The sequence below is a fragment of the Pinus tabuliformis genome, chromosome J (assembly GCF_031772625.1).
Source record: "Pinus tabuliformis cultivar Carrire ecotype Pingquan chromosome J, CPIR1, whole genome shotgun sequence".
Taxonomy (NCBI): domain Eukaryota; kingdom Viridiplantae; phylum Streptophyta; class Pinopsida; order Pinales; family Pinaceae; genus Pinus; species Pinus tabuliformis.
Genome location: NC_142295.1, coordinates 1,251,004,078 through 1,251,028,523, shown reverse-complemented (window position 1 = coordinate 1,251,028,523; position 24,446 = coordinate 1,251,004,078). Strand labels below are relative to the sequence as shown.

Below are 24,446 nucleotides of genomic sequence, written 5' to 3'. Positions count from 1 at the left end.
TAAACAGTGCAGTAAATTCAGAATAAAGCATCACACATGAGCAACACACATGAACACCAAGATATAAGGTGGAAACCCAATGTGGGTGAAAACCACCTGCTGCTATCGTCTTTGTCTTCTTTTAATAATAAGAAAATCTGTTTACAATTTTTGTACTGGTGCAGACTTATATCAATATGCAAGCTTCTACGTGTAGAAGGTTACAACCTTCTCTCATTCTCCAGCTTCTCCTGGAAGGGAGTTACAACCCCTAGCTCTTGTACTAGCCGATATGTTCTCTTAGTACGTAGGTGCCGACCTACAAAAAGCTACGACCTTCTTTTCTTCTAGGGACAATGTTTCATAAATTTTCAAACTGGATCCATCAACAAAATCATTCAATCATCAAATATATCTGCATCAACCAATCACCTTTTGAACCAACCATAGCCGAATCAATCATTCACTTAGACCACCCATCAATCTGATCATTCAGTATATTGTCACCAAAATACAGTAACCATAACCCAAACCAGAACCTAGAACTCTGCAACAGTCAAGAGAAACAACTGAATATATTTTAAAAGGTATACGCTACTTCCATGTGTTGAACTTGCGTGTACTTGCGCTTTGCTCAAAGCCAACCAACGTATACATCTGCAAATATAAATTCAGAGTTCTGTAGCTATTCCAGATTTTAGTTATACCCAGATCATATCATTTATAGAATAATATATGCATCAGTATTCAGATCTAGAATATACATGAGAAAAAACACATAATGATAGTTCATTTTATGCCTTAAGTTCCCAATCCATCATTAGATTTGATCTCTCATCATCAGCTAAGGTTCATCCTTGGTTCAGATCCAACAATGCACCATAACCCAATAACCTGCATACTAGATCTCACACTCCATTAGATATTTGGTACTTGCACACTTTGGCCTAATGTTCTTCTCCTCCTTTTATAGTTTTAGGCCTTTCTTAATACCATGGACCAAAACCACTTAGGACCAATACCTTGGACCAAATACGTGGGGTCAATACCTCGGTCCAGATACCTTGGACCAATACCATGGACCAAATACTTCGGACCAAAAAATTAGTTTACCAAGGTATACGTGCTTTTCCTTCTGTGAAATTGCATGTGTACGTATACGCGACTTGTATACAGTGAACCTACATATATATGCAGCTTGGTCAATGGTGAACCTGCGTATACCTCTCTTTCTTCATTCTGTGAAGACTGATATGTAGTTCTTTGTTGTTTACCAGCTATATTGTGATCTTTCATCTGAGTGAGTTGCCTTCTGAACTGATTCCTTCACTACAACAAAACCAGCGATTTGCGCCAGATTTAGCGCCAGATTTTAGTGCATTTTTTTTGTAATTGTGATGAGCAACCTGGCGCTAAATCTGGCTCTATTGTACAATTTTTAAAGCGTCCTTTTTTGCACCTGATTTTGCATCCTTTTTCACGCTAGATTTTGCATCATTTTTTACACCAAACTATGCATCATTTTTTGCGTCAAATTTTGAACCAAGATTTGCATCTTATTTTATGACAGGTTTTGCTTCTAGTTTTGTGTCATTTTTTGCATCTATTTTTCATTCTCTTTTGCTTCCTATTTTGTGTCATTCTTTGCTTCCATTTTTGCACCATCATTTGCATCAAGTTTACACTGTATTTTGAATCCAATTTAACGTCTTTTTATGCATCCATTTTGTGTCAGTTTTTGCATCTAGTCTTACGCCAGGTTTTGTATCTAGTCTTACACTAGTTTTTGCTTCTATTTTTGCACCAGCTTTGGTGCCTATCTTTGCACCATGTGTTGAATTTGATTTAGCACCAAATTTTGCATCCATTTTTGTGCCCATTTTTGCATCTTTTTTTGGACCATTTTTTACATCCACATTTACGTTTGATTTGTCTCCATTTTTCCCATCTCATTTTGCACCATATTTTGCGTCATTTGTTTCATCCAATTTTGCATCATTTTTAACACCATCTCTTGCATCTAATGTTACATCATTTTGAGCATCCAAATTTGCATTTATATTTGCATCTTATGTTGAGTCATGTGTTGTGTCCACCTTTGCATCTTATTTTGTGTCTAGTGGTACATTCAATTTAGAGCCATTTTTTATGTCTACTTTTGTATTTGTTTTTGCACCAAGTTTTGCATCCAATTTTAAGCTATTTTATGCCCCTTTTTGCACCATTTTTTGTGTCTACTTGTGTCCAATGTTGCACCATTATTTACACCGACTTTTTCATCCAATTTTGCATTTTTTTGGTGTCTAGTTTTACATCGTTTTCACCATCCAAATTTGCATCTTTTTTTGCCTCATTTTGTGTCCACATTTGCATATAATTTTGTGTCTGATTTCAAGCCTAAATTTGCATGTGATTAGGAATCATTTTTTACATCCAATATGGCATCCTTGGTTTCACCTTTTTTCAGCCCCATTTTGCATCTTGTTTTATGTCTTTCTTACATCTTTTTTTTTTCCTTTTTTGCACCCAAGTTTGCATCCCAAATTTACACCATTATTTGCATCATCATTTGGCATATTAATTTGTAACGTTTTTTGCTTCTTTTTAACGCTCAACTTTGCATCTTATTTTACATCTAGTTGTTGTCTTTTTTTGCATCTAATTTGGTGCCCATTTATGTGTCCTTGTTATTGCCCAATTTGATATCCTTTTGTATGCCATGTTTTGTTCCCTTCCTTGTGTCAACTATTGCACAATTTTTCACTTCTAATTTAAAACACTTTGTATGTCAATTGTTTGCATTTTGTATTAATTCCTAGTTTAACATCCAATTTTACTTTCAATTTTGCATCCATGGTTACATCCGCATTTGACTTCTTAGAGTATATTTTTCTTTACATATATGACCCCCTTTATAGATTCATATGATAGTTTCTAAATATCATTAAAGCAGATATCACAATTCAAAATCATTTGTAAAGAAGTTTAAGAGAAATTGACAACATCCATCCAAAAAAATAACAATGTGTCATTAACAATTTTCAAAACATGTATAAAATAGCAACATAATACTAATAAAATCAGTATTATTTTTAATCAAAACAAGTAAAATTCAAATATGATTAACAAATCAAAATATTTCATGAATATCGTTATTCTACCATAAATTAACAACATACATAAATCAAACTCATCGTATGATTACAAAATCAAAATGTCTCATTGATATAGGGTAAATTCACAACACCCATCTAAACATAACAATGTCATTCTACACAATAATTTCTTCATAAAAAACAATGCATGTGCATGCCTAGCTACCACCACCAAGATCATCCTCATGATCATCTTGACCATCCTCATTACTCTGATCCACATCATCACCAACACCACAACTATCATCATCATCTCCTCCTTCACCACCATCATCCTCATCCTCATCCTCATCATCTCCTGATATATGTTGAACATAATTTGGATCATCGTCTTGGCAATCATTACCTATAGCATTCTGACAAAAAAAATCAATATTACATGTTAGTATTAATTACATAACACAACGCATGTTTTTGTTATACAATGTTAACCATAAAATGAGGTAAGATATACTAGCATTTGCACCAGATGTTGCAAAGGAAACGTCGTAAGGCATAAATTGAAAAATACAAATACAACAAAAGAATACTTTGATAAAGAACAAAAATATATTGAATGCTCAAATCAATGCCCCATTAACTCGAAGCATTTAGTAGACATATCTAATGCAGAGACAAGCAAAAATATATAATTCTTCAAATTCTAGATGGATGCAATCACTTAGTAATGTCATGTTGAGAACCTTCCTCTACTTGTAATATCCTCTATCAGGGGCAACCTTCACGCCTCTACCTTATATCAACACTGACGAAGTTAGCAATCCCATTGGCCCATCCTATTTATCTGTCAAGTTTGAAGCATAAGGCAAGTGACTGGACACTGGTATTATACAATAAGCTGAAACCTAAACTGAACTTCCCCCATGGGCATGACGGACAAGAGATGGGGCTTTTCTTAAATAGAAGAGATAGGGCAATCTTTACATCCCTACCTCATCAACACTGATGAAGTTAGCAATCCCATTGGCCTATCCTATTTACCTGTCAAGTTTGAAACATACGGCAAGAGACTGGACACTGGCCAATCCTATCAGATATCCCTCTATCAAAGCAACATTCTAATGGCCCCTGCTACAATTATACAATATCTAGAGAGCATCATTAGAAACATCCTTTGGAGAGATAAAAATGAAAACAAGTGGCCTCTACTCCATTGGAAATGGGTGGCATTTCTTAAATAAGGTACGAGGGACAGAATGCAAGATCTTTTTAGCAAGGTCCCCCATACGAAAATCTATTGATACTATTGATGGAAACACACTTTGGAATAAATCAATTAGAAGTATCTGGTGTGAGGCAAAAAAATAGAAGAGATAATCAAGAAAATATGTATGCCTAAAGGTTGTATAATCTACAACGATGTGCTTCAAAGTAAAATTTTATCTAAGGTAGACACAGAAGTTTCAATTCATACAAAATTAACTATCAAATTGTTTTGTTTAGACTCTTAGAGCTAACTTTAAGTTTTAACAGCAGAAGATCAGACAGACCAGTAGTTTAGGAACTCTGCACTCCTCACCATTTTTGTATACTTATGGAGAAATTATAGATTTGTCAGATGGATGAAGATGTTTCTGAAAGCATCATTTTGCAAACATGCAAATTCTCCTCTGCGTAAACAAATAAAAGCTGAAAAAAGAGAAGAAACCAAAAAAGGGGTAGAAGTATAGGCCAACCCAATGTGAAATTTCAATATAACCTTCTCTAACCTTGTCTAATTTCTAAACAACACATTTAACTAGTCATTGATGTCATGTTTCCTCTTTGATGCTTTACATCAAATTAACTTCATCTAACCCCAGCAAGGTAGATGTGCCCACCACACCACTTCATGAGAATGTGTACACAGTTGTACGTCCCTTCATTATCTCAGATGATGCTTTTACTCTCCACCAAACTCCTCGCATGAGAAAAGCAATCTTTGCAAGGTCTCAGTTCAGATTTGGGAAGCTTTGCAAAGGCACATTGTGTTGTTTCATGATGGTAAATGTTATTCATGAATGGCAATTTCTATCTGATTATGCTGAATCCAGGGCATCCTCTGTTATTCCTTGCTGCTTTATGGTTTTTCTGGTTTTGTTTATGGTGGTGTGAGGCTTTGTCGAGGTGTGGTGTGAGAGAGGGACCAGACCATCTTGGGCTACCCTCCTCTTGGGATCAGCTCCTACTCAGGTCTCTTTATTTTCTTCCTCTCGTCAAGTCCTTACTCCTCAGTTGGCCGGGGCACGCACTTCTGAGGTGGATTCTATCTGCAACAGGGCCTCCTCAGGGCATACATAACCCCGAAAGCTCATCAATTGCCGTGTGAGTTGGAACTAGCATTTGAGGGTGGGAAAATGGCAATGGAAATTTGAGAGGTATCACTGCTTCATTGCTGAAAGGTCATCTATCAAGAGTAGATGTACCAGTCCCATTACAACTAGACAGCTGCAGGGAAGGGTACTCCTTTCCAAAAATGACACTAAAAACCAAATTTTGATGATGATGAACATGATGCAGTTGGAATTTAAAGCCATGGACAAGCATTTGACAAGGATAAAAGCAGTCTTACTGCATGGCAAAGGCCCAACTCATCTAGACAGTCTAGGTGATCAAGCACCCATAGATGTGGAGGTTTCCACCTCCTAGTCTCCTCATGAAAATTTATGTTTTCTATCTTTACTATTATAGTAGGATTATGTGTTATATTTTGCGGCTGTTAAGCCAAGGCACTGTAGGCTTTTTTAGAACTCAGTATATTTTTTTAAAATGTATATTTTTGGACAGCAGACCTCCTGTATTGCCAATGGTCCGGTTTCCCTAGTGGCAGACCATAGGCATACAGAAGGTTGGATCATATGTGATCATCAACAGTTAATAAAAGGCCTTTAAATTACCTCCCCACCCCCTTCCAAAAATAAAAAATAAAAATCATCTATAAAGTTTAGAAACTCAATTAATGAGAAGATTTTTCGGCATAAATCACATCATAAATCATTTGTCGACGCGTTCCAAACCAACAAGTGTGGTTCATTGTTAGGACAAGTTGAAGATCCAGACCATGGCAGATTATTTTCCAACTAGCAAAATTAAATCACAACTAGGTTATTATCCAGCTAAGATTAATCAGAAATCAATTTTTTAAAAGTATGTTCTTATCAAGCCCAAATTTAATCAAACTTCAAAAGTATGTTCTTATCAAGCCCAAATTTAATCAAACTTCAATTATACCCTGAAGATGAGCTCTGTAGTGTGGTCAAAAAATTGAGGAATAATCTACTCCAACACAGCTCTCCTCTTGAATAAAATAATGTCCAGCTACCTGAGCTTTAAAGTCATTCTAACCTTTTGTATGGAAGATTTATAGAATTCATTTCCATTTTAGTTATAGAAAATCCCAATAAAGATAGTGATTGATTTCATGTTTGTACATATGTAATGAACACTTAGCACAATAGTATAGCTCAGTTTGCCCAACCCTTTCTACAGAAGGCATAATACCCAGGGAGGTTATAGGATCTATTCCCAAGTAGTTCTGTCCAGTTACCAGCTGGTATTTCAACTATAAGTCAATTCCATTCCTCACCCAGAAAAAAAATACAGGGAAAGGAGGGAGAAAGGGGGATTCCATCACTCTGACAATGTACCAACTTCCTCACTTGGAACAGTTAATATGTGGGCAAGTTAAGGGAACATCTTTCTCTGGGAAAATTAATATAAACAATTACTGATGCAGTTACCTCCTTATAATGGCATAAATAAAAATTTTGTTGAATTAATGTTTGTAAGGAATTATCTTTGTAAGGTTCCAATTTTGATGTACGGGCAGAATAAATTATAAACATATCCATCAACCAAATGAGTCTTGCAAAAAGAAAGAGATAAAGAGAAACTATTCACAAAACTTACCTTTAGCATTTGATGGCCTCCACTATCACTGGTGCTGAAAAGTTGCAACATCGGTGTTTCTTTTTGCGAAGGAGAGTGAGTAATTTCACTGCCTTTCTCAAAATTTGATAAATCACCCTCCCAGTCCTGTAGTAGTCACAAAGAAACATCTTAATATAATGAGGCATTTTCCAAACAAAACCTTTTTAAAAATGGTGCATTGGATAAGGTAGCCTACGTCAAAACACTGTATAGGTCATAGAGGGAAGACCTGTAGCTGCTCTCGGATGGCAGGCACAACCTTATGCAAACTGTCAAAACAGCATGGCGCACTTCCTGACTTCACATCATTGTATGTCGAATCTATGCTTCGAATAAGACACAGTAGCTCTTTTGAAGATACCAAAACACTTAATACCTACAGATGAAAACAAAATATTACATTAGAATACAACAGACTTTAACAAATTATAAAACCGATTTTCTGGAAAAGCAAAGAATAGAGGTAACACTGCAAAGGACACGTTCAGAAAAAGATGTTATTGCCATTACATATCTCAGTTCTAATGATACAATGAAATACGCATGGAAATTCAACTGTGAATAACCACAGTCCACCCTTTTGAATCCCATTTGATATACTTGTCAGAAAATACATTAACAAACAAAATTATACATGTACTATGAACTCCAGTATAAACTGACATAAATCTCAGCCAAATACCAAACCTGTTGAAAATTAAAGTGATCATGAATATACAACGAAAATGCACGAATGTAAATTGGATTTCAAGTATTGTTTCTATCTGGATAAAAGAAACAAATTAGAAATAATAACCACCAACTGCTACCGTTATCAAAGAAGTGAACTTGTTAGAAGATCAAGCTAAAACAGTGAAATATTGAAATCCAGGAACATTTTCAATAAGACATTAAAAAACAATCATCAAACTTGGCAGGAAACGCAAGGTTTCAGGCAAGACCACTGCCCACCCAACCATGATCCACCTAAGTAACATTGAGTTGCACTCACTTCTTATGTGACTTGAGAATGGATTACGAATGCCGACTATTGGCATATCAACCTTATCCAGACAGTTATAGGGAAAGATTTGAGAAACTTAGGACTTCAATTTTCTTTGAAAGCAACAGACTTACTACACACATTCAGGACATTTTTTGGTCAGAAAATCATTATGATTTACCAGCATGGATCCATCTTAAGCACGGATTCACATAAGTTGATATTCACATAAGTTATTGATATAGATCTTCAAGTCTTACTACACACATTCAGGACATTTTTTGGTCAGAAAAGCATTATGATTTACCAGCATGGATCCATCTTAAGCACGGATTCACATAAGTTGATATTCACACAAGTTATTAATATAGATCTTCAAGTAATTTATTTATATAAAGTGTTAACTTATTTTTTGAAAAGTATAAGGTTTAAACATCTTACTCGCATAATTTTTTTTACTTCTAATTACTTTACATGAAATTATATTATAGGTCAAATGGATAACTAATTAAACATGTATAGCATATTCTTTTTTTCTTTTTTATTATAGCCAACATTACTTTTCTATTTAGAGAATATTTTATTTTTATTTTAAGAGGGACACATGTCAACTCTAGAGTCCAAGTTGAGCACGGACATACTTACACATCACGTTCACACTGGGCTGTAAAATGAGCCTCCTAGCCCAATTATACTATAAAGACAGCAAACATGATCACTCCCAATTTGTGTTGAGAACCCTTGACAGTGCATAAGAATATACCAAAAAACATTTTCTTCAAAATTGCATAGTCAAACCAGGTTTGGGTTGGGATCACAAGTTTGTCCATATCCATTCAATATCTATGCCCATTATACAAAGTTAGCGAAGTACCTATCAGATGTAAAATGCAAAACTCAATCCTTCTTTGCAGAACTCGTCCAAAACATGAAGCATATAAATTGCTCGCTGAATTATCAAATAGAAGTAACTTCAGTGCAATGACATCAGGCTGAATTTACACATTGTTTCTCGAGCAATAGACATGATAATTTATGGAAATGACCCTCCACAAAAGACTGTAAATAGATGGTGTGCTTAGCTATTTGATTGGAAATCTTGTCTACAACTATTTAAACTACAATGAATTTATCAACATAAAATAATAAGTTGGATAGGTATTTTTCAGACACAAAGCATTTGAGATCCAAAAAATAGACGCTAATCTAAATGTCTCTAATTTAAACCACAGACAATTATTTGTTTGTTGAATTAACAACCAAATTAAGTTTCAATAACACGACGTAATTTTCACATACAAAGCATTTGAGTGCAAAATAAGAAAGATAGTTTAAACACCTATAAAATAAACCAAGGACATTTTTTGTCTGTTAAACTAATAAACAATTATATCAAATTCAAGCCTACATTTACATGCATGAAGACTGCTCATAACTTAATCTATCAGGAATGGATCATTTGTTGTTAATGTTGAATTTTTCTGTTAATATAGCACTGACAACAAGGCAAATTCAATATTTAAAAGGCAGCAATCTACATTCGGATCTGGACAACACTTTTTCTCCTTTCCTGCTATGTGATTATTCCCATGCAAGAGGAAGTTCCAACTAATTGATTTTCACACTTCCAAAAGTAAATTCCTCATGTCTGAATTTTCTAGATACAAAACCTAGGTATAATAATCCTAATTGTTGATCCTACCTTGAAATAAGTACCTTTAATCCACCATTGGATCTTGCTTTAAATAAACATGGGATCTTGCTTGAAGTGTCAAAGTTTATTCATCTATTCCTTGCTATTATCAATAAGACATAATAGAATAAAGGAAAGAGCAATGCACCTTGTGAGTCATCTGAAGAACTGCCTTGGTATTGATGTGCACGAACTTGTGGGCAAATACAAGAAACTGAACAACAAGAGAGCTATAAAAAGGATAATTAGCCAGAACATAGTTTTGCCAATGATCATTATATCCATAACAACTTTCTTTCGTGCTTCTTTTTACTAATGATCCCACAGAATCAGTACGAGTCTTTTGCTTTTGAAGCAAGCTACCTGAAAGTGGAGACAATCGTTGATCCCTATCCCTAAGCATCTTATTCTCTGCCTCCAAATAATGATCCTCTTCGAGAGCGGGCATCATTTCGCCTTCTTCACCAATATTCCAAGGCTGTAAATAATCCAACCATAGATCAATAATGTGTGTAGCCTTCTTCAGACAAGCACCTACTGGCCAATAACTGAAAGCTCGTAATATAAACCTGTACAAAGGCCTCTGTAACAGAAGGGACCATGTAGCAGGCACAACCAAACTACTCCGTGGCAAGGAAAATGACCTCAATCTCAAGGTATCCATTTGTGATGCAGCTCTCCATCCAGAATTCAACTCTTCTTGAGGACAACACAAAGTACTGCTTACATAATTGACCAGTATTTTCACAGCCTCTGTGATTTCTACACTGGGGAGACCATACCTATGATATCGATTATTAACAGGTAACAAAATACCAAAAGACTGGCAAACCCGTGAAGGTAAGGGCGAAAAATCGTCATTCACTAACCAAAACTGTACAAAGGTATGAACAACAAACTCGGCGCGAGAAAATATCGATGGATTCTCCTCGAAAAAATGATGTACAGACACACTGGGAGCACAAAAATCAGATATAGGAACAAATTTGTGTAGATACAAATTCAGAAGATGCAAATAAGGGCTAGAATTGAACTTCACAGGCCTTCCATTGTCATGGCTACCGTGCAAACTATGCAGAGAAGACGCCCATTTCTCGAAACGAGACCGGGAAGCCTTCTTAAACCCCAATTTCATTTCATCCGAATCCGAACGATGCATAATATCATTATCTTTGCATACAGCGTAATAAGCAAACCAAAACATAAAATACTCAAATGCATTCAACTGCACCTGAATCCTCCTCCATGGCCGTCCTCCTTCAATCGGTCTTTAAATAAAGCAGGGCAGACTTCAGATAAGATATACAAACCCCTCTCCGACTGAAGCATGTGACGAATCCACGCCAGAAGGCGCTTGGATGGAAACACATAGCGAACCACATTTTCCTCGTCTGCGGCAAAGATTGACGAAAACAAAGCTCCAGACGGCGAGAGAAGATTTACGACCGCATTCGCGGAATGCTCAGAGGTCTGCGCGATCCATCCGCCAATGTCGGACGGCTGTAAGACCTCCTCGAAGCCGAAGATCTTGCGGAGCAGAACGGGGAAGCATGTTATGTAAAAATGCCTGGTCTGATCCCAGCTGTGCCTATCGATGAAGGATTCCACGACCCGGCATGAATTCAAAATATCAGACGATGATGAGGAAGCATTCAATAACAGTGAACTTAATTCTTGGGCTTCGAAAGAGAAATCTGTCGAAGGTGAAGAAGACACAGCCATTGCACCTCAATTTTACAGTCTCTCTACTGATCCGGTTGGAGGCTTAAATCCCGAGATAAACCCCTTGAATCTTCCTGAACCCTCATGCAGAACCACTAAACCCTACACTACATCGGATCGCAGCACTCACTGATCTAGTATTATAGGCATTCGAAGGTGGGGATACTCTTCTCTTTATTTCAAAATATTTGCACCGCCTTAAGTAGCTTTTCAACTTTTGCCATTTCCCTTGAAAGACGTTAGTGTGGGGTGGGGAAATTATGTTGTTTTTGAGGAGTTTTTTGGTTTGTGGGGACAGGGCCACTCTTTATGTGACCATCCGGGCAAGCGAGGTGGTAATCTTAAGTTCTTGCAGGGATATCTTATCTCTTATGGATTAATATGATTATTGATACTCTCTTATGAATTACTTACATTAGTGATAAGGATAGGGGATTAAAAATTTAAATATAATAATAAATTATATAAAAATAAATAAAAATTTGATGGGGTGTTGAGATGTGTGTTAGGTTACTGAGCGGATTTGTTATTCTGTTGTCACCCCAAACATTAAAGAGAGGGATAGTGTCGCCCACATTTAATGATAATGCACTGTTTTAATTTGGAAATCTTTGAAACTTCCTCAATTTCCTACAATTGTTGGGGTCAAATTGATGATATTTGGTGTCAATGTCGTGTTGTCGGGTTCTCTATGGGATATTTCCTCTGCGGCTTCTATAGTAGTTCCTTAAGCAACGTGGAAGGTCCAAGTTGTTCTTCCATGTTGGTTTGGCCTTCCATCCTTCACTCCATTTCATGAGCTAGACTATCTACATTTTCCAAGTATTGGCAAGGTTGCATGTGGCCCGCATACCCACTGGTGGGAGTACCTGCACTTAAACTCTTCTAGGTTTATGGGAGCTCAACTCCAAAAAGTATACTAGTATTGTCTTTGCTCTTAATTTTTTCCACTGGGTCAGCTACATTTATATTACTTTGGTTTGCTTGGTTTAGGATTCTTTGGGGAAGCTTCAACGTGTTATCTAGGGGTGAGGTAGCCTTGTCCTCCTCCTGCCTACAACAATCTTCCTCACATTGTGTCTTGGTTTTACCATTCCTTTGCAACTCCTTTAGCCTTTGGTTTACCTTCCACCTTTATCCCTAAAATCCTTCATTTTGTACATTGTCCATTGGCCTCACTTTGGTTTTCAATCCCCTAAAATCCTTTTGTCTTTCGAGACTTCACCAATTAGGTTCACTCGCCTCATTATCACCGTGCCTCAACAATGGATGTGGTCGAGACATGGCTCTGATGGTTAAGGCCCTTTTGGCAAACCCTGTGCTCAGTTGCAAGCCGTAATTGTTGTTTACCTCTTCAATGCAACTACCCCCCCCCCACTGCCTTCCCACGAGAAGTCCAGGATGAAATTGTTAGAAAATCGATAATGTCAGCTTATTGTACTTATTTTCCTTTAACTTGATATTTGCTTGTGAATCTTATTTATCTTCTTTGTGTTCTTTAGTTAGATCTATTCATCAAACAATGTCAAGAATAATAATAACAACAATAGACACATATATTGGCTTTCTTCTTAAAATATGCTTCAAATGATATACAAAGACCCAAACCCTAGACCAATCCTTCTCCTAGTACCAAGTCATCCCTTCCTTCAATCCTTCCTTGATTCTACACCAAAATGTTAGACACTGCAACTTTGACCTGCCAGCTTCAATACTGCTACCCAACCTGCAACTTCGACCCTGCAATTTCGACCTTAAAGCTTCCAAGGAAACCCTAGAGTAGCCTCCTCTTGGGACCTTCCTAATAGCAAGACAACTCCTTATGAGTTCTAGATCAAGTATCCTTCCTTCTAGTTACAAGATGTTGCACTTCATCTTCCTACAACTCAGACCTGTAACTTCACTTCTTCCTGCAGCCCAGAAACCCTAGAATTTCGCACGTGTGAGAGAGATAGAGCCCAAAACAAAATATTTATGTCCTTCTTGTGCTTTCTTGGCCTTCACTCTTCTTTTCCTGCTCTTCCCAGCTATAGATCAAACTCTTTCTTGTAGATTGAACTTGTTGAGTGAGTTTTTCCAAATGAGGTTGAATTGCTTCCTTTTATATCCTTCTCAAGGGGTCGAATTCTCTCCTTTAGGCCGACTTGATTTTCCCAGGGTCGACTTGTACTTTAGGAGCTTCCAGGATTTTCTAAACTCAAAAATAATTATTTTTACAAATATATTTTTGCCCATAAGGGTCTTATAAACATGATGTTGACTCCTTTGACTCGAGACAGTAAATCCTAAGACCTAAAAAACCCTATAAGCATGAAGAACATGCTTTACCTAAAACACAATCAATAATGAGCATGAAACCCATGCTTTAATAATAATATATTTTCTTTTCTTTTCTTGTTTGTTACATAGGATACATATTGAAATGAGTACAACAATTATGAAGACCGAAACTAGTTACATTTTCAATAATCCCTCTTAACTAGGGAGGTATTCATAATTGTACACTCAGTACAACATCATATCTCAAATTGAAGAGTTATCACAAAAAGAGTCGGATTGATAAGCCATATTGTAAGCATCATCATCATGACCAGCATTGTCTCTTAGGCCTAACTAGACAATCTCTTCTTTAATCAAGAGCATTATGTTGGGAGGCTTTATGTGTGATACCGCACTACCTCTACAAGGCACATACCCCATCTGGATGTCTATAAGATATGTCCTATTAGGACTATTCTTATCTTGGATCTCGAATCTTGAGTCCTCAAAGAATATCAGTCCTCTTCGACCACTCTTCACTTGGATACTTATCACATCCTCAAACAGTGTTGGTCCCTTTCCTTTCTTGAATGTAATATCATCAAGGAAACCGCAAATTCTTATCCAATTCTCTGCCATTCTCTCTTCATCACTTGAAGAGGATAATGTACAAGTGATGTCCCACATCACTCCCTCTCAACCAAAGACAACATCCCTATTCTCCTTTAATCTTGAGAATAACCCCCTCTAAAAAATAGAGGAGATCTAGACTTGTTGCAAAGTTGCTCCATTATGGTGGCAATGCATTTAGTATACAGATGGCTACTTCAGAATCAATGATTGGTTCCCCAAGTCCTTACAGATGGCCTCTTAGTTGAGAGATTGTCATGAGGAAGGATGCCACATCCTAATCCTTTGATTTCCTCATTATGTACAACTTGTTCCTTAACAACATATTTTGACCTGTTGTACTGATGTCATCGACGACCATATGGTAAACCTCTACTCTAGAGGTTCTATTATTGTAAAATTTCACAACTATGGAAGTTGTGGCAAGGTCTCAAAGGAGGGACTTTCTTTTTGGGGCAAAACTAACTTTTTTTCAAAAGATAGTTTCTATAATTGAATCCATCTTCAATATCCATTTCTTCAACCCCACTCTGCCGGATTTGAATATTGAATCCCCCCTACTTATTTTGGGATGAGATGATCTTTCAAAAGCCAACATAAATATATTGGGGACTTACAACAATATACAAACTAAGCAAGGAAGGGTATACACACATGTGTTAGAATTTGAATTGAAGTTGACTTGAGCAAAGGTATAACAATGCATATTTAATTAATTATTGGTGATTTTAACAACCACGTCCATTATATTAAAATAATGATACTTTCTGTGTATCTATATGCAAAGACAAAATACTTGAAAGGCACCTTCCCAACAACAAAGGTCATTATAAGAAAAATGTAAAAATAACAAGTTGATGGGTGGTATGATTGAATGAAGAATCAAAGGGCAAGAAAGAAGAGACATCCAAGTTTAGTCCTAATAAAAGATTTTATGGCCCCTTCCAAGGAGTGCGTTATTAAGAGGGACACAAACATGATCATGGAGTATGTGCTAAAGTCTTATGGGAGAAATAGGAAGCATGTGAATGAGATATTATGGATTTCAAAAGAGAAATCATGTTATTCAATCCAATAGAAGCAAGTGGATTGGTGCTACTTGAGACTCCATAAGCTCTAAATCAATTGGTGAAAGCAAGAAGTCTAAAAGATAAATGCAAAGAAAGGAATATCCATCTATGTACAAATCTACAATAAATAAATTCAAAACTATACAGTGTTTCCATATAGACAATGTTAGGTCCCTATAACACTAGTGATTCCCTAATTACTAGTGTCATTGTGGCCCTTACTGTTATTGTTGTGCCCTTATTGTCCCCATATTGTTATTATTGTGCCCCATAGAAGCCCACTATTGTTATTTTTGTGCCCTTATATTATTATTGTTATGTTGACTTTGATTATATTGTGACCCCTTAGACTCCTATATATAGAAATGAGGCTTTGTCATTTGTATCATCCAATAATTGTTCTTTTGTGTAATGTAAAGGAGGTTGCCCCCTCGAAGAGGCTGATTTCTAAGTTGTTGATCTATCTTTTCTATCTTTTTGTGAGTTGGTTTCATAACAGACAACCTAGGTTCGAACCCTAAAAAGTGTAGGTTCTTTGTGAGTGTTTGTGAGGGAATGTGTTTGACATCACATAATTGGATTCCCTTCATCATCAAAGAGACATGTGTCCCAAAAGTCAATTTGGTTTAAGTGGATGTTAATATGATACATTGTATATTTTCTTAGGGTAGTAGCACAATTGGAAAAAAGCATGTTGGCAAGCCCTTGTGTATCCAAGTGATCGAAAGTTCAATCCCCCAGACATATCTCACCAATTGAACTTAAAAAAAATATGATACATTGTATATTGCAAAGCCATTAAGTTAAGTAATGACCTTGGCTAACCCAAATATTTAATTAGAATTTAAGCTCAAACACAACATTAGAAATGAAACCTTCACTCTAGATCTAAGGATATAGGGGTCAACATTGGATATTGGATACAAGACAAGGTGATCAAATGTATCTCTTGGACTAGCATTTTTTACAAAGGAATACAAATTTTAATGCTTATATTAACATGTATGTATAATATAATAATGAAATAGTCACTCTTTAGTTCATGGATAAAAGTGTTGGTGTGGAAGGAAATCTCGAGGGATGTGTCACTATAGTCATAAAAATTGCATTTATTGTGGCACATGGAGAACTTATTAATTGGGTGTAGCTTTAAAAATGGATAGGAGTGTTATCCTCCCCACCTAACTGCAATTCCTACAAATGACATATTTAGTGATTAATGAGTATATTGTTGTAATAATTTTGAACCCTGTGTTAAGAAATTGCCCACTTTTTCTAAGAGATCTAGATGGGTAAAGTGAATGGGAAAACTGGGAATCTTACCCATACTAGAGTAGTCATCGGCAACATAGTGAGAGGATTGAAGTTGGGAAACCATGGCTTCACTAGAAGACCAACTCATCCCCAAAACCATGGACCTTGGTCAAGGATTTTTTTCTTATCCTCAAGACATTTGAAGATCACCACAAAAAAACATGGGTCTACATCCACCCAAACCGGCGTTCATCCAATCCTATCATAATCGAACAGAAAAACGCTACTTTTTCAATAGAAAATGGGGAATAAAAGTATCACCCAAGGATAATGACCATCGCATCAAGCGCTCAATCATAAGGGAGGAGCAATAATTTGACAATCACACGTCCTTGATTTCTGTTGATTTAACTCTGAACACTCACGTAATATTCTCTTGCTTGGTGAATTAAACACCACTGCATGGAATGGACGAGGATTGAGCCAAACCCTGGATGAAGCCCACTTCATTCTCATCTAAACACAAAACTATATATACGTCAAAGCTATTACAATAGATTCTGACTGTCAACACCTCGAGGTTCTATTTATATGTGGCTACCTTTTATGGTTACTATTGAATGTGTGATTGGCAATAGTAATGGCAACTTAGGGCTGCCAAATTTCCTTCGATTCCCTCACTACATCCTAACGCAAATAGTTGTTCAATGCCTTGGGTGTCTTTCAAAACTGGTAGGCAGCGTCTTCTTTGATATTTCTCGATGGTTTTAATTCCACTACAATCACAACTTTCATTTACATAAACTTCGTGTTTTCGCACGAGCGACGATTGTTCCAAGGTGAAATGTCACTTGGATGGTTTCAATGTTGTTGACCCATCATAACTAACTAATGGATATGCCCATTACAATTTTATACCACCCCATTATCAATATCAATTATGCATGGGAACCAATTAAAGCAACTTTTCACATTAATTTTATATGAGCATGAGAACATGTGTTAACAAGCAGCCCATAAAGCCTCATTTTGAATGCCATAGTCACTTAGAAGGAATTCCTCTTGTAGTAGCATCCTCCCTACTAAACTTTGCTAGTGCTAACATTAGAACCACCATTACAACAAGATATCTTTCTAGTGTTGACAACACCATAGTAAGATACCTCAAGAGAGACAGAAAATTTAAAAAGTATGATAGTAATACTTATCCAGAAGATGGTATTGAAACTAGTAATTGTTCACGAATCCATAAGATTGTAAGGTCATTCTCATTATCATAAAAATTGTCATCATCATCACCATCATCCTTGTCATTTTTATTGCCATCATTACATTATCATCATAATCACCATTCATGCCATCATCATCATCATTATGGACATTGTTTGCAATTGTTCATAATTGTAGATGTTGTAAGAAATATCATCAACCCAAAAAATGTGATCAGTGCTAGAAAAGGGTTGTTTAGGACACATTGATATACGTAAGAGAAATAACAACTCTATTTTTGACAGATGATCGATGATCATCATCATCACCACCATTATCATCGTCATTGTCATTTTTATCATCCCCATCATCATCATTAATGTAATTTCTATCGACATTGTTGTAATCATGCATCATCATCATTCATGCCATTATTGTTTTTGATGATGACCTAGATGAAAATGATGATCATGACACCAAAGATAATGCTTATGATTATGACAATGACAACATCTAAAATTGGGAAGATTCGCCAACGTCATTAGCATCGTCATCATCATAATCATTGCCATCATCATCATTGTCATTGTAACCACTATCGTCTTTATCATCATAATCACAATTCATGTCATCGCCATCATCTTCATTTTCATCATTGTCAATATTATTGACATTGTCATCAATTGTTCATAATTGTCAATGCCATAAGGAATATCATCAATGCAGAAAATATGATGAGTGTTGGAAAAGGGATGCAAAAGCGAACATAGAAATGGGGGCAACAATAGAAGTAAAATTGGATGAAAAGTGGATACAACATAAGTAGATGCACAACAACATGAAAAACCTAACACAAAAGTGGATGCAAAAGTAGATGCAGTTGTCAATGCAAACTTGGATGCAAACATGAAGGCAAAAGTGGAAGCAAACATGGGTCCAATGGTAGGTGTAAAACTTGGCACAAATTGTGGTGAAACAAATGTGGATGCAACAACGGAAACAAAAGTATATGCAAAAATGGATGAAACAAAAGTGGATGCAATAGGGGATGCAAATGTGGAAGCAAATGTGGTTGCAATGGTAGGCGCAAGATATGGTGCAACAAAAGTGGATGTAACAATAGACAAAAAATATGCAAAATAAGATGCAAAAATGGATGTAAAAGTGGAAGCAAACATTGATGCAACAGGCAAAACAAAATTGGATGCAAAAAATGGATATAATGTAAGTAGATGCAAAAGTAGATACAAAACGAGATGCAAAACCCAATGCATAAACCTGACATAAAAGTGGATGCAAAAATAGATGCAATATTTGATGCAAAAGAGGATGTGAACATGGATGAAAAATTGGAAGCAAACGTGGATACAACAGTGAGTGCAAAACATGGTGCAAATTGTGGAATAACAAAAGTGGATGTAATGATAGATGCAAAAAAAGAATCAAAGTATGATGCAAATGAAGATGTAAAAAGGGATGCAAAAAGTGAAATTTAAAATGGGTGAAACAGTGGATGCAAAATTGTGTGCAAAAGTGGATGCAATAGAAGTCGATGCAAAAGTAGATGCAAAACGAGACACAAAACCCGATGCAAATCCCGGTCCAAAATTGGATACAAAAAGGGATGCAAAAATAGATGTAGTAGTTGATGAAAACCTAGACGCAAATGAGGATGCAAACGTGGATGCAAAATTATAATCAAAAGTGGGTGCAAAAGGAGGTGCCAAACTAGGCGCTAATTGTGGCACAAAAATATTAGATGCATTAGTGGGTACAATAATAGATTCAAAAGAGGATGTAAATATGGATGCCAAACAAGAGGGAAAAGTGGATGCAACAAAAGTATATGCAAAATTTTATGCAAAACTAGACACAAAACACGATGTAAAACTTGGCACAAAAGGGATGCACAAATGGATGAAAAAATGGATGCAAAAAATGATTTAAAAAAGGATGCAAAAAAGGATGCAAAAGTCGATTCAAAAGTTGATGCAAGTGTAGGTGCAAAAAGTGGATGCAAATGAGGATGCAAAAGTATGTCAAACAAAATTAGGTGCCAAACTTGATGCAAAACCTGGTGTAAAGGATGACACAAAACTTGGCATAAAATTTGGTGCAAAACGTGGTGCAAAACCTATTGCAATACCTGGTGCTAAACTTGGTGTAAGATTTGGTGCAAAACTTGATGCAAATTTTGTGTCAAGTTTTGCACCATATTTGATAAATGGATGCAAATAGCACCAAAAATGGGCTCTAGATGCAAAAAAAGAAGTAAAAAGGGACGCTAATCGCTGGTTTTGTTGTAGTGCTTGAAGCTACCCTGCATTTCATCACATATGTAAACACTAGTGTCATGCATTCTATCACATCTGATATCTCTTCTGTAGATTCATCTAGTTACCATATACAAGTGAGTTGTTCTACTACAAGTGGGTTTCCATCAAGTACAACACATACATCATAATGCCAACAATCTCCCCCTTTGGACTTGAAGGCAACAACTACACCAAGTCACTGTCCCCCTTTAACATCAAGGGCAAAGGGTCATGCTCCCCCTAAGTGCATGCTAAATTCTCTAATATGTTAAAGTGTGCTGACTGAGCTCTCATGATCGAGTCCATGCTCCCCTTGAGCATAAGCAAAGTCTGCAAAAAAAGATGTATTGAAAGAAGAAAATTACTCTATACATACATCATAAATGACCTTCCTATCACCAATGACTCATACATACATCCATCTCCCAACCAAGTGGGGATATACCAAATTTGACTCATCCACCCAACCAAGTTGGGATATACCAATTGTTTATACATGTCAAAAACAAGAAACATTACATCATCCATCTCATGCATAGTGGGGATTACAAATTAGGTCTTTTCATGACCTTTACATTAAAATATATACATGACATATATAACAGAGACCAAATATCTTAAACAAGACCATGATAATCATCAACAATTATCATATGATCTACACCATCAGTAACATCATCCAAACCAGCAACCTATATATGTCCATCATTAGTTCCCAAAATATCATCAACCATGTTCTCCCCCTGAACCTGTTCCACCTGTTCACTGTTAGATCTGATCATTGCATATGTCAGTAAGAGATATCAAGGCATCATCATCAATCAGATATACATCAAGTTATCAAAAACTTTATGAGGACCAATATATTTCCACATGTTATCAGCAGGTTGAAACCATCATCAAACAAAGCAAATAATTGAAAGAACCATAGCAGACCCCTTTTTCCTGAGTCTGGCCCACTGCTTTTCTTCAAACCAACATATACATGACTGTGCCCACAGAAACCCGCATATGTATGCGACTACGCTTTATGAAACTCGCGTATAACCACCTTTCTCTGAAGAAAATAGGATTTAATAGCAGGATGATGCAACAACTACTCCCAACTTTTGCTTGAGATATTCAAATGTCTCTCTGGGCAGTGGTTTAGTGAATATATCAGCAACCTGTTCTTTGGAGGGAACATACTCCAATTTGACCTTTTGTTCAAGCACTTGTTCACGTAGAAAATGATATTTGATGGGTATGTGCTTGGTCTTGGAGTGCATGACTGAATTCTTTGAAATACTGATGGCACTTGTATTATCACATAGAATGGAGATGGGTGGAGTACATGTGATCTGAATGTCTTGCAAGGTTTGCATCATCCAAAGTAGTTATGTGCAGCAAGATGCAACAACCACGTATTCTGCTTCAGTTGTAGATAATGCAATTGAACTTTGTTTCTTGCCGAACCAAGACACTAACCTGGAACCCATATAGAATGCACCACCACTAGTGTTTTTTCTGTCATCAACACTTCCTACCCAATCTACATATGTATATGCATGAAGTGTAAGATCTGTATCTCTAGGATACCATAAATCAAAATTCTGTGTTTCTTGAAGATATTTGAAAATCCTTTTGACTGCTTGAAGGTGTGATTCCTTTGGATTTTCTTGGAATATTCCAACTATTCCCATTGCATGCATGATGTCCGGTCAGGTACCTGTTAGATAAAGCAAATTTCCAATCATGGATTTGTAAGATGGTTGATGTACTGCTGCTGATTCATCATTTGAGCTAAGACTGTATCCTATTACCATTGGGGTACATACTAGTTTAGAATCTTACATGCCGTGCTTTTTCAGAATCTTTTTGAGATATTTGGTTTGTGAGAGGAAAATACCATCTTTATTTTGTGGAACTTGTAGACCAAGAAAATAGGTAAGCTCACCAAGCAAGGAAATTTCAAATTCTTGCTGCATTACTGAAGAAAAATTCTGACTCATGGATTCTTCATTGCTACCAAAAATGATATCATCAACATACACAACAATTATTAACAATTTATCAATGTCCATCTTTGTATATAGATTTCTATCTGCTGACCCCTTTGAAAAACCCTGTTGGTGGAGATATTTGTCAAGACGGTAATACTATGCCCTTGGAGCATGTTTTAGACCATAGAGAGATTTTCTGAGTTTTCATACAAGTTTTACATAATTTCCAAGAATGAATCCTTTTGGTTGTTCAATATAGACTTCTTCTTCTAAGTCTCCATTAAGAAAGACAAATTTTACATCTATTTGGTATACTTTGAATTTCTGAAAACTAGAAAGAGAAAGAAACATTCTTATGGCTTCAATTCTAGCAACAAGCGTAAAAGTTTTTTCAAAATCTATACCTTCTTGTTGAGCATATCCTTTACAAACAAGTTTGGCCTTGTTTCTAATAACTTCTCCATTTTTGTTAAGATTGTTTTTGAATATCCATTTAGTTCCTATGATATTCTTATCATGAGGTCTAGGAACTAATTCCGAAATATTATTCTTTTCAATTTTCTCAAGTTCTTCATTCATGGCCTTGACCCAACATTCATCTTTGCATGTTTCATTTACATTTTGAGGTTCGGTGGAAGATAGTAATGCTAGATAGCTTGAGGCTTCTGTAATAGTTCTTCTTGTCTGCACACCTGCCCCTTTTTCCCCTAAAATTTGAGTCTCTGGATGTTTTTTCTACTGTTATCTCTTCTTTTGGTGCTTCATTGGTTTATTCTTTAGAATCAGTGTGATTTGATGAGGGAAATTGATCCTTATCTTCTTCATTGTCACAATATTCAATTTTTATCTGTTTTGGATTTTTGCATGTTTCATAAACCACAACATCAATACTTTAAATAATTTTCCCAAGTATTTTATTATAACATTTATATCCTTTACTTCGGGAAGAGTAGCCAAGAAGAAAGCCTTCATCTGCTCTGGGTTCAAACTTACCAAGTTTTTCATCAGTCCTTTTGATGTAACATTTGCTTCCAAAAAATTTGAAGTATTTTACAGTAGGAGTCTTACCATACCAAAGTTCATGTGGAGTTTGAGTGTTGTTTACCCGAACATTTGCTTGGTTGAGAATAGTGATGGCGGCGAATGCAACTTCACCCCAGAAGGTTGCAGGAGTTCCAGATTCATCTAGCATAGCTCGAGCCATTTGTTGAACAATTTTGTTCATTCTTTCTACCACTCCATTTTGCTGAGGAGTCCTTGCGGTGGAGAACTACCTTTTTATTCCATGTTGTTCACAAAAGTCAAATAACTCATCCGAGGTAAATTCCCCTCCTCGATCGGATCTGAGGCATTTGATTTTGCGATATGATTCATTTTCAACCAAAGCTTTGAAGGCTTTGAATTTTTCAAATGATTCATCTTTATTCTTTAGAAGACCTATCCAACACATTCTGGAAAAATCATCAATGAAAAATATAAAGTATTCTTCTCCATGAGGTGAATTTTTCCTTGATGGTCCACATAAATCAGTATGAACAAGTTCAAGAGGCTTACTAGCTGACCCTTCTTTTTCAATGAAGTGAGATCTGGTTTTCTTACCGAATTGACATGATTTGCATATTGTATTTTCAGGAATGCTGATATCAGGAAGATCACGAACAACCTGGAATCTGCATGCTTTTCTTATTTGAGAAAAGCTTAGATGCCCCAATCTTCTGTGCCATAGCCAGTTTTCATCATTTTTGCTTAGATAACATTGTTGTTGTCCTCCCTTGAGTATGTATAAGTTGTTTGGAGTTATTGTACCTTTGATCATAGTTTCTCCTGTATCAAGATCACGAACAACACATCCATTTGATCGAAATACCACTTCATTTCTTTGATCACACATTTGACTGACACTCAACAGGTTATGTTTTAGACCATCAACATACATAACATTCCCAGTTTTAACCTTTTCTTTCAAGAAAACATAGCCTTTACCTTCTATGACAGCAGGAGTGTCATTTCCAAATGAGACATTCTTTTCCTTTTCTAAGGCATTATAAGAGTGAAGTTTTTCTTTGTCACCTGTCATGTGTTTTGAGCATCCACTATCGATGTACCACTGATTTTCTTGTCCTTCTGCATACAAGGCTATACCACTTTTTTTTGTTTGCGGTTCTTTCTTTCTCCATATTTTGGGATTTAATGGAGTTTGCTCCTTTTGAGATATTAGCTGAAATTTACTCCTGCATTCAAATTTTTCATGACCGAAGTTATTACAGATTGAACATTCTATTTCATT

At 36.2% G+C, this 24,446-nt stretch overlaps 1 protein-coding gene across 1 annotated transcript; it reads right to left on the bottom strand.

Annotated features, from left to right (window-relative positions):
* Positions 1–3,142: 3,142 nt before the first annotated feature.
* LOC149231745 (uncharacterized) lies at positions 3,143–10,046 on the bottom strand. The gene is made up of 4 exons (XM_089376366.1): positions 9,867–10,046; positions 7,273–7,419; positions 7,023–7,148; positions 3,143–3,490 (listed from the first exon to the last, which is right to left on the bottom strand). The coding sequence occupies exons 1-4, from the start codon at positions 9,876–9,878 to the stop codon at positions 3,293–3,295; spliced, it is 483 nt and encodes a 160-aa protein (XP_089232492.1). The 5' UTR covers positions 9,879–10,046; the 3' UTR covers positions 3,143–3,292.
* Positions 10,047–24,446: the final 14,400 nt, after the last annotated feature.